The sequence below is a fragment of the Gobius niger genome, assembly GCF_951799975.1.
Source record: "Gobius niger genome assembly, chromosome: 1".
Lineage (NCBI taxonomy): Eukaryota > Metazoa > Chordata > Actinopteri > Gobiiformes > Gobiidae > Gobius > Gobius niger.
In genome coordinates this window covers 22,064,047-22,075,907 of record NC_136852.1, presented here as the reverse complement: position 1 = coordinate 22,075,907, position 11,861 = coordinate 22,064,047, and the positions used below count along the sequence as shown (strand labels likewise).

The following is an 11,861-nucleotide window of genomic DNA, read 5'->3' as shown; positions in this document are numbered from 1 at the left end:
TGCGTTCTACTTGAGCAAATTGGGAAAGAGTCAAAAGCTTCTCCACAGTATGTGAGATTATTTATTGTAATAAGGGTTGACAGTCTTTTGGTTATGTAACGCAAAAATGATTATGAACAGACACAAATAAGTACAATAAGTGCGAGTTTAATTGCAAATAGAGATATCTCCCTCCTGAAACATTTGTAATAAGATTTTCTTATTTTTGTTATTTGATCACAAAGGATAAAGGAAAAACTGACCATTGCAAAAGGGAAAACCACACTGGACTGGGATGGAGCTGAAATAATTGAGACAGAGGACAACAAACTCTGTCGTTGGATAAAGGAGGCAGTTGGTAAGTATGGTAAGACAGCAAACTGGGATGAGGGGGCTTTTTGCCTTTTGCGCGCTCTGAAGAAGTCGGACTGCAGATGGGGCTGTCGTCCTATACGTCCACAGCACCGAAACATGTGTAAATCCGCCAGAAAAAACAATTCACTGCACAATATTATGTGACCAAACTGAGGAAGACGGCCAGAAGTGAACAGCTGAAATGGCCATGTATGAAAGCCACACTGGATTGATAAAAAAAAAAAAAAGAGATACTATTATACTATATAGAATACACTGTTCTCTTAAAACAGCCTCCTATGTTTACAGTCCAGAATCCCTTCTCCTCAGTCACAGCCAGCGATTAGTGTGAGATCAATGCTGCTGATAAGTGCTCTTACACAAGTGGACAAAGGAGGCGATGACGAGCGGCTTCTTCTTCTTCTTGACTTTGTGATGTTATCTGCACGGCTGAGAGGAATCGACTGGAGACTCCTTATGAGGGAGGGGTCATGAGAGAAGGCACATGACAGAGAGTGATGAGTGCAATGATAAGAGGGGAGAGAATAGCTTCAGATCTGCTCCGCTGTGTGGCCAAGTTACGTCTTCATCATGTACTATACTGTGCTACTAGCATTCAGATCACTTCCTCTTATAACTAACTCTCAAACTATTCATCACCCCTCTCTTGTTAAGAGTGCAATGGTTAAAATGAGCACAAAACTGAAAATACATAAACTAACAAACGTGAGAGTCATATTTTATCATAATTACACCCTATGTGGAGAAGGGGGGTACATCCTAGGAGACTTGGAAGGGCAGAGCGAGGCCTCGTGTTGTCCAGACATGTGACAGCACATTATGAAGCATCAAGTTCCCAGGCTACAATAATGAGGAGCAGGGGATTTGACCAGGAGAAGTATGAATTTTGAGGCACAATCCCAGGACACCGGCTGATCCCAGCTCATGGTCCTGACAGGATGGTGATGTTAATTATATATATATTTTAAAAAATCCAGTGCACTATGTAGTGTACAGCAGCTTATTCCTTCAGCGGTTGTAGTATTGATCAAAGAAATGTTCCAATATGGAGCGGTGCGTGCAGTTCTCCAATTGATTTGACAGGGCATTGGATCTTAATCATACAACAATAACATAGCATTTGTGTCCCTGGGCAAATCCTTTCATGAAAGAAGTGAAAGGAATAAAGCAGCCATAGTATCTGAAATAACAACAAAAACAATTGTAAGTATGAGCATCCCAGCCCCCACCACCTTCAAGAGAAAGCAAAAGGATTTACAAAAAGGTGAACACATCTAAACAGCACAAAACATGAATCCTAATCTGTTCTTGATTCCAGTATGGCTGATGCAAAGACATGCTTGGAGGATGATTTATTATTCAACACTGCAGGCATTTCCATATGAAATACCGAGCGCTGTATGTTCCCCTCACATCGTGTTCTTCTTCACATAAACAGATATAGTCTACCACATATAGGCAATCCTCTGGATTTCAGGCGCCCAGATTATGCACAATCGATTTTCTGAGCATCAAACCATAACATAACGTTTCCTCACTGAAAACATACCCGGTGCTGTGCCTTTGTCACGCACCTTTAATCATGCATATTCAACATTCATTATTTATCATGACAGAGCTCAAAACTCATGACCGTCGCCGTTATGTATCAAACTTATCACAGCTCGAATTGTCAGTCAACTTTCAGCTTTTTTTAATTTCTTTTTTTATTGCATCTCTTGACTGGTTTGTAGCTGTAGGGGTAATGAGAACAGACCTGCAAAGTTGTGGTTGTGTGGAGCATCCTGCGGTCAGTGTAGTGGAGCATGACCGCCTCAGAGGCTGGCGATGAATGAAGCAGGAGCAAGTCTTCCAAGGGTGAAGGGCAACTAGTATTTTTGTATTAATACCAGTTGGTGCTGTAGTGTCCTCGGTGGAAGATAATGATACAAGGTCCCAGTACGGGTTTTGGAACTGGCTCCCACAATGACCTTTGGTTTGTCTTTGCATAATAATAATCTTAACAATCAAAATACAAACTCAATGATAAAACTGCCTGAAAACCAGTTGTGGAGTTTAAGTGGTTGGTTCTAAAGTTGGTTCATTTCCTGCATTCTGAGTCATTTTAGCACCTGGAGAGTGACAACCTTTAACAAAAGAGACTGATGGACAAAACCATAAACAATAAATAATAAACTTAACAAGAGGTTAATTTAAATCAAGCCCTTTTTGTTCCAAACAGGGCTTTAAGTCAGAAAAGAACAGTTTCAATAAGATCATTTATAGACTAATATAAGGGCATAATTTGAAAATAACGTTGGGTGGGAGGTGTTGTCCATGATGGAGGGTATTAGCCAAGCTCCTCACCACCACAGAGTCCAGGGGGCAGCCCAGGACGGAGCTGGCCCTCCTGAACAGCTTACTCAGTCTGTTCTTGGCCCGCTCTGTGCTGCGCGGGGCCCTGCACACAGCAGCGTCCTGAGCAGAGGCCTGCTCACTCCGAAGGACCTCAGTCTCCTCAGAAGGTGGCTTTGGCCCTTCTTGTACAGGGCGTTGGTGTTGTGGGACCAGTCCAGTTTATTGTCGAGGTGAACACCCAGGTACTTGAAACTGTAAATGTTTTATGACGTTTTAATATCTTATTTTGTTTCATTGTTTTCTAATTTGAAACAAAATAAGCACTAATTTGTGTTTAAATAAAAAAAAGTGACAAAAATCAGCACAAACAACAAAACCTTACAAAAAGAACAATGTCTCTTTGTCTTGTTAAACGGCAAAGTTGTTCTGCCAGGTGTAGGTATCAGCTATGCCCATGTTTGCACTGAATTAGCATGTGCTTGTTACCCTTCTGGCTATTGTTCTGACCTGGGCCGTGTGTCTGTCCCATTTGCATGATAGAGCCCTTACCTCCTGCATGAACTAGACACCATTCCTTCTGCATTCAGAAAAAAATGTATTCTTTATCCCTAAATAAAATGAATGTATTGTACAGATGAGGAACACATCTGAATATTGAGGGCAAAATATTATTTGACCAAAAAAAAAGTGTTATTTTGAGTACAAAGAAACCCTATATTATATTTTGAATTATAGATTGCAAGAGTGTGAAAATCAACTGTGCAGTCCCAGCCTGGCTATGTGTGAATACATAATTTAGGGCCACAATTCCACGTTTTTCTTCCTTTGCACTCAAATGTCAAAGGAAATCCCAGTATGTATGGCGGCCATTAAATATGTGCTATGATTAAATATTGACAATACACTACCGCAGGATGAGCATGTATATAAATGCATGTGAGGTTGAATAAACTTCACACATTTCGAAGTAAAATAGTATCGACTTTTCCCCTGACAAAACAAAGGCACAGGGCGAATCCCGTCATTGCGGCTTTGTGTGAAACCCCACATTTTGAGCTTCACTAATTGAACGCAATGAATTATTGTCAAGTTTCACAAATGTATGCTTTGTATACGATTTAGTCATTGTTTTAACCCGTGACCTTTAACACGTAGCTTGGGAGCAAACAGCTCTTCTGCCTTGTCAAAATAGCTCCCCAAAGACTTATATAATCCTTTGAAGAGTGACATTTAAGATGCATTTTCTGCTGTCTCTGAACATGTTGAACACAAGCTGCACACGCTGAGGTAAATATAGCACAGTATCAAGAGAAAACTTCATACTTAATGTGTTGAAATATCATCTTGCTTGAATAGCTCGGGTGAACCGCTAAGTTGCAGAGTTGCTTTCGAAGCAGTTGTAGCGCTCTGCCATTTTTGTTAGTTGCCTCACGGGTTGGAGACCCCTGGTTTATTAGCACAAAGCACTTGTGAACTCATTCAACCATGTTTAAGGCATTGCTGTTTCACTCAAAGCCATACTGTCGGTCACAGACGGTTCTACCTAGGTCCGTGTTAATATTTATATGTACTATGTACTTTGTGCTTCTGAGTGAATATAGACATGGGGCAACTGCTGGTCTGGCTTCATAATAAAAATGTCCCACGAAAAATATAATGTCCAGCACAAAAACATCACACCCCCTGGTTCTTAAACTATAATCCTACAGGCACGACAATAGTGGTACTCTCTGGAGGATTATAGCACTGAGTGTAGGTTTACCTTTGAGTTTGTTCAGTAAAGAAAGCCTATATAATGACCAACACTGACCCATGACTCAAGTTACTCTGCGTTAAGTTTCTGGTAAATAGTCTAATAATAGCAAATACAACAGTGTTTAATGATAAATGTGGCTTATACTGTATTTTGTCTCACACACACTGGCTTGGTGTCAACGGCTGCTATTTTTGGTGACCCCGACTAGAGGTGAAATGTTGATTGGAAGTGGAATTTCCCCATGATTTCTAGTTAGCTCCAGCCCTGTGTTCTCAGGATTCCCTCATCCCTCTCTACACACACATGTATTGATATGCACACAGCACACAAAGGCATCCGAATTGGATTTGTGATGTTCAGGTATCTTCATCCATATGTTAGGTGTAAACCTAAAGCCTCTCGTAATTTTCCATCAGCCCTGGAGCACATGCTACTTGTCAGGCTGCATTATCCAGGGATCTCTTCTAGCCTTTCTGTCCTCCGTATTTCCTGCTTGTTGCCGCTCACACAGGGTTATTGCCGTACAAGCATGTTTGCAGAGGCTGGCATTTCGAACATTGCCATTTTCACACCCAGAGTGATGGATATAGAATATGAATGATGGCAGACAGGATGACCCAGCAGAACAGGCAAAGGCTGACGGCACATCGTGTCAGGCACAAAACATCCACAACAGACATAAATACATCAGCAGACATAAATATATCCATATTTACAGTCATTTGGCATTTTAAATAATAGTACCATGACAGAATGATTCAAAGCTTTGTTTTTCACAATCTTTCTTTGAGGTAATAAGTTAGTCCCCTTGTTAGTCTGTATTAAAGTACATTTGTATGAATTGCAATACAAAAGTTAACTGATTTCTGCTCAAATGAGTGTGGACGGTGTTGGTCATGATTAATCTCCACAGAAACTGGGTGTGAAACCTCTGAATTTGAATGGGGTCCTCTCATTCTGAAGGAAATGCCTTTGTCTGGTGAATGTGGTGTGTGAGTGAGGTATGGTGGTCGGAGGGGCCTACAGCGCAGATTGGCAGCCTCGCCTCCGTCAGTCTACCTATCCCAGGGCAGCTGTGGCTACTTACGTTGCTTACCATCACCAAGTTTGGTGTGAATGAATAGTGTGCAAAGTTGTAAAGCAACTTTGAGCATCTGGAAAAGCGCAAATGCATTATAATTATTGACTTGAAAGAATTAGTATTAGTCAGACCTGATGCCCCGGATTTGAACTTTTTTTTTTTTTTCACCATTTCTCTGACCTTTGACCTGACCCAGCAGTTTTCCAGTAAGGATCATTTAAAACATGTAATTTCAAAATTCAATACACTGTCCTGTCTTTCCATCAGGTTTTGTTGCAATCCTATAACACAGAAACACAATGCATCCATCCTGTATCAATTTGGCACTCTTTGTATAATTTAGTGATGTCAGACTACATTATCTTCATTGCATTGGATCAATATTGTGTGCGAGTGTAATATAATATGAAACAGGGAGCAAGTTTATGTACTGCAGAAGAGCCACATACTCTGCAATTCAACGCACATATATATGTTGCGTGTCAGCACTTTGCGGTCATAGTAAAAACGTACACTATGAAAGAGATAAACTGTAACATAATACCTCTGCTTTTTATAGAAATTGACAAAGGGTTTGAAAAACAACTCGGCACCACATCGTTTCTTGTTCTGCATTCTCCAGCTCGTGAACTGATCATGTTACTGTTGTGGCATATCTTTATGAATGGAGAACATCGTCTCCCATGTACTTTGTAGCACCCCGAATGCATACACCCGTAATGCACAATGGGGAGTAGCCCTTTTGACAAGCGACTGTAAATAAAATGTTTGTATTGCTTAAAAACAAGAAGACTTTGTGTATTTTTGATTTTATTGTAAATGTATCGTGATGTACAATGTTTGTCACAGAGACGCACATAGGACTCTATTTTAAACACATTCCCTGGCCATGGCAACCTTTGTAAACTATAGCAGCAGGTGTATAGTCAAAATAGTGAATCTAAAGGAATGTCCGAAGGTGCTGGTGCGGCTGGCTGCGGGCCGGACAGGGGTCAGCTCGACCTCTGGTGCCAGGCGTGTGTGGGGTAAACACACATCGGTATCGGGGGGGAGGGGGAAGACGTGTGGGGCGTGGGGCACTTGCCGTCTCTGTGGGTGTAAACATCACCTGGATGATTCTGGCACATGACAACCACAGCATATATAAGCACAGAAGTGTCTCCGAGCGTCCATAAAGGATCGGGACACACCTAAAAACCTCCCATTCGTAGCACGGACGACACAGGATACTAACCTTGCCCTGGATTATTCTCTTGGAGACTTGTCAACACTTGAAATAAACTGGTGAGTCTGAAATATTTGTATGTGTGAATGTTTGTGTGTAATCGTAGAGTTTTTGATGTCGTTTTACTGAACATACGTTTCAAGTTTGCGTTTCCAGCAAAATGATGAAAATGAGTAATAAGTGACTCAGCATCAAGCTAAACTCTGCACCTTTGATTACTACATGTATCTCATTACACATGAGCACTTGCTGACATGTAAGCTTGGGATGTGAGTCTTAACCTTGAGAATTATTAAAGGTTTTAACCCTCAGGGCCACCATAGAAAAAGGAAAGAAAAAAAAATATAAGTGTTAAAGCCCTTTTTTCCCATGGGGTTCTATATCTAAATAATAAACATAAAGAACAAAGTGTTGTTTCTTTATCCTCTGCCCTCATCAGAGGTGCCGAATGTTTATTATCCTATGTTCAACCCTTCAATGGACCCTTTGTCAAAAATGTTACATACTTGAAAAAGTTGTAATTTCCATATTATGGACGCAAAGTTTTTTAGATACAGGTAATACCTGCCCCAGACAGGTCATTGATGAGACCTAGAATGTTTTTGATTAAACATTTCTTGGATTTTTAAAACAAAAATAAATACTGTCTCTTAAAGCTTTTTTTTTCTTTTTTTTTTTTTTAATTTACATGAAATTGCCTACTGCATTTGCCATTAGATTCTGTGGGAATTTAGTGTCTCAAAATCCCCCTCGGATGAAACAAGTAAATAGTGCAAATCATAACCGCTTTCAGGATTCTGAATTGCAAATTTTACCTTTTTTTTTTTGACCAACATTACACTTTCTGCATTGAAATGGCAACTGAGTGATGGTTGTCATTGGGGCAAAATTAAAAAGCTTTAAGAGGAAGAATGTGAATTTATCCCACTGTCATACGGGTTTGACCAGCTCCTGAAATGACCAAATGAAAACAAAACTATGCAGCTGAAGGCCCTAAAATGGCTTTTCAATTCCTATAATTTACATTTACATATATACGCTTACAAATTGTACCATCTGTTATATTACTCATAAAAAAAATCTGCCTTCATTTGTTTTTGTTTTTAATTAACAACTGAATTGAGTATAGCAATCGTGTTCCTGTATTCTCTTGTTAACCATGCATATAGTTAGAGACTGTTGAAATTGCTCTGAAACAATGCATGCTAATCTGCTCCATGTGAATGGTTTCAGGAGTGAAGATGTGTGGCTCCCTGCACCAGCGTATCCAGGACTACCTGTCCCGGCGCAGAATCTGCAGAACCAGATTAGTAACTAAAGACGGTCGCTGCAACATTGAATATGGAAACATCAAATACACCAAACATTTGTCCTACATGGCGGATTTTTGGACCACTCTTGTTGAGATCAGGTGGCGTTTTGTTCTGTTTTTCTTCATCGCCTCCTTCACCTTGAGTTGGTTCATTTTTGGCCTGATCTGGTACTGGATTGCTCGTGATAACGGAGACTTGAGCTGGCAGAGCCCCCCTGACAACCACGGCCCCTGTGTGGACAATGTGGTAGGACTTACTACAGCCTTCCTCTACTCTCTGGAAACACAGACTACTATTGGATATGGTGGCCGTGCCCTCACTCCCACCTGCCCTGGTGCAGTGGCTGTCCTCATCATTCAGTCCCTGGTTGGAGCCATTATCAACTGTTTTATGTGTGGAGTCATTCTGTCCAAGATCTCCCTACCCAAAAAGAGGGCGAAGACCATCACCTTCAGTGAGATGGCAGTGATTAGCCCTAGAAACGGCGCTCTGTGCCTGTCTATTCGAGTGGCCAACCTGCGTAAGTCCCTGATGATCGGGAGCCAGGTCTATGGCAAACTGCTGCGCACCACAATCACTGCAGAGGGGGAGACGATCATCATGGACCAAATCAACATAGACTTCATAGTGGACGCAGGAAAAGACAACTTGTTCTTTGTGTGTCCTCTGACTCTGTACCACACTATAGATAAGAGCAGTCCCTTCTTTGAGATGGCAGTGGACACATTGCACAACCAGGAATTTGAGCTGGTGGTTTTCCTGGATGGGACAGCCGAGTCAACGAGCTCGGCCTGTCAGGTGCGCACCTCCTTCATTCCTCAAGAGATTATGTGGGGCTATAACTTCCTGCCCATCATCTCTAGGAGCAAAGACAGCAAGTACAGAGTGGACTTCTCCAACTTTTCCAAAGTAGTGCCTGTTGCCACAGCACATTGTGCCTATTGCTTTCACAACATCAAGGGCCACCATCACTTTTCCAAACACGGACAGGACAACCCAGGCTTTGAGGTGATAGATATCACTGACCCCCCAAGTGTCACCAAAATGTGAGCAGACTCAGACACAAAGATTTGAACTCAAACAGAGCTCCACTCTTTTAAAGGAAGGAACAGCACAGAAACAGGTCAGATCTTATGATCTTATCTGATCTGATCTTATGCAGAATTTAAATGCATGGATACTCTTTTGTGTTTACAGGCTGTGGGTCAGTCAGTCTTTGTGAACTCCACCATGTAAAACCACGCCTGCCACTGTTAGATGAACAAGGACCTGTTTTTCAAAGGGGCCATGCAAGATGTATAATAAGTTCACTAATATGGAAACTTAATTCGACAAATTGATTCTGTGTATCTCTTAATGGGCCAGTGATGGGCCATGCTCAAACCATGTCTAAAGGGAAGATAAAGTGCCTTCTTAATAATGTATGATTGCATGTAGCACAGCGAGAGATACTTGGGCATGAACCAGGACAGTACTGTACTATTCAGTCTCAGAGGCACAGGCAGAAGGTTGGCTCAGGGAACGGCCTCTGGCTGTACATAACTCGATGAAGATACTTTGTGAGCAGAAATGCTTCACTTTATGAATAAAGTTTGTATGTTTTGTATGTGTTCTCAGGGGTAAAAATAAAGTATTTATAATAGAATATGGCTGTGTGTCACGATGTACATCATAGTCTGATCTCAAGGTCAAAGCATCATTGTGACGGGTGCTGGCCAATATACATGTTTTAATTTTTTTCTCTGTAAACATCTGTGGCTGTCACACCAAACAGATCCCAGATAAGGCAAAGCAGAGCAGCGGCACACTGCCCTATGTTTACTAAACACTCCGAACATGAAACCAGAACTGTCCTTTAACACGTGGGCCTGGTACAGGTTGACCTCCCCGTGTGACCTCTGCTGTGGTGCTCTGGCAGTGTATAACAAACTAATTCAGTAAAGAATATCTGAAAAAACAGAGCCATGCATACTGTTAGAGGTAAAAACATTTATTTTGTCACATTTTTTCTATACAAAAGTCCCTTTTTCAAAAGGTATTACTTCATACATTTCAGGAATGACAATAATAATTATCCATGGTTAATTGTAAATTATACACATATAGATTTACATATATACTTTAATATCCAAATTACATTGCATATACGAAGTAGCACAAGTCCCTTTTAATTACTGTATGTGAAAAAGGAGGTTTTTAGGCACATCTCTCCTTAATGCTACAAAATACATTTACTTTACAGAGTATTTAAAGTTATACCAAAATCCGAAGCTTGTTGTGAATATTCATTGATTGTGTTTCATAACATACCTGATCATGCCAAAGGCCACCAGGTCAAAAGCCATGGGCTGGAAAGTGACTTTATGATCACATTCATAAAGTCTTCAGCATCTGAGATGTATGGAGTATACTAGTAAATATCTTGTGCTCTTAAATGCACTAGGTGTAATAACTTGAATTCCAGAAAAAATAATATTAGAAGAAGAAAAGAATGTAACATCAAGTCGCCCAAATGTACAGATATAAAATGCATAAAATGTTTAAAAAACTTAGCAAAAATGGACTCATTTTTGACCGAGGTCAACTCGTAATAATTTTCATGACTTTTAATACTGTGTCACATATGAAAATAACTCTGCATAATTTATACAGTAAGTTGCTTTAATGCCTAGATGACTGATGATCATAAAATAATAAAAATACTGACAAACGCACAGCGTTTGCGAATCTGATAATGTTTCACCACTTACTTCATGGATGCGTGCTGATAAACTACTTTGCCCAAAGTCATATTTTTTCAAGTGTCTACTTGTGTGCTTTGAAATACTTTAGACACACAACAGCTCTGAGCACCTGAACATGGATATGCTTCTAATACTGATACATGGTCGATCCTTCAGATTCATGTGCATTTAGTGGGCTCCAGATCAGTGAAAAACTAACATTCAAACACAAGCTGGGAGCCAGCCCTATAGTAACGATGTCACCTTGGTAAAACGGCAAACCTCACTGTCCGACACTGAAAAAGGCACTGACAAAGACTCCTAGTGCACTTCTAAATCAGAAATAGTCAGATCAACATTAAGGCACATGTTAGTGTAATAAGCATATTGCTAATTCTTAATGCATGGAGCATGCACCTTGGCCCTATTCCCTGTATATGGCACTTATAAAACATGAATGAACTGGCATTGTAAGGCACTTAACCGTCTGCATCACCAGAGAACACAGAGCATTTAGTTCAACTGTGTGTCCATAAAGCGATCTCCTTCATATGAAAACATCTGACAAGTTTTGATTTGACTGCAGGGTACACCTTGCCACGTGTTTCACAAACCAGAAGACATTCACATTAATACTGACATGGCTGAGCAAACAAACATCTGGAAACGGCATGTCTGAAAGGCAACACAGCAAAATGTGTAACAGCCTCGTGTGTGGCCCCTGAAAATATCAAAGCTGGGTCGAATTATTGTTGCAAATGACTTCAATTACACCTTGACTTTGCTTTTACTGCACCAGAGTCAACTGTACACAGCCATCCCAGCTAAACACAGCAGGATGTCTCTGCAGCTCATCCAGACCCACGACACATACAGCGCTTTCTCGTCTGCCGTTTGACTCTCTATAGCTTTCCAGTTTTGAGGATATATTAACTATAAAGAATGGCATATTCCAGTTGCCAATTTCAAAAAATTCAGTGCTGAGAAAAGTCCACGACATTGACAACACAAATTTGTCCATGAAATTTCAGAATTCACACAAAACAAAAAACAGATGGATAGACCTCGAAGG

At 40.7% G+C, this 11,861-nt stretch overlaps 1 protein-coding gene across 1 annotated transcript; it reads left to right on the top strand.

Moving 5' to 3' along the window:
* Positions 1-6,713: 6,713 nt before the first annotated feature.
* On the top strand, positions 6,714-9,116 carry LOC306975258 (ATP-sensitive inward rectifier potassium channel 1-like; the record flags this gene model as incomplete). Its single annotated transcript, XM_079572753.1, has 2 exons — positions 6,714-6,812; positions 7,987-9,116. Exon 2 carries the CDS (start codon positions 7,995-7,997, stop codon positions 9,114-9,116), a length of 1,122 nt encoding a protein of 373 aa, XP_079428879.1. The 5' UTR covers positions 6,714-6,812; positions 7,987-7,994.
* Between the last annotated feature and the right edge of the window lie 2,745 nt (positions 9,117-11,861).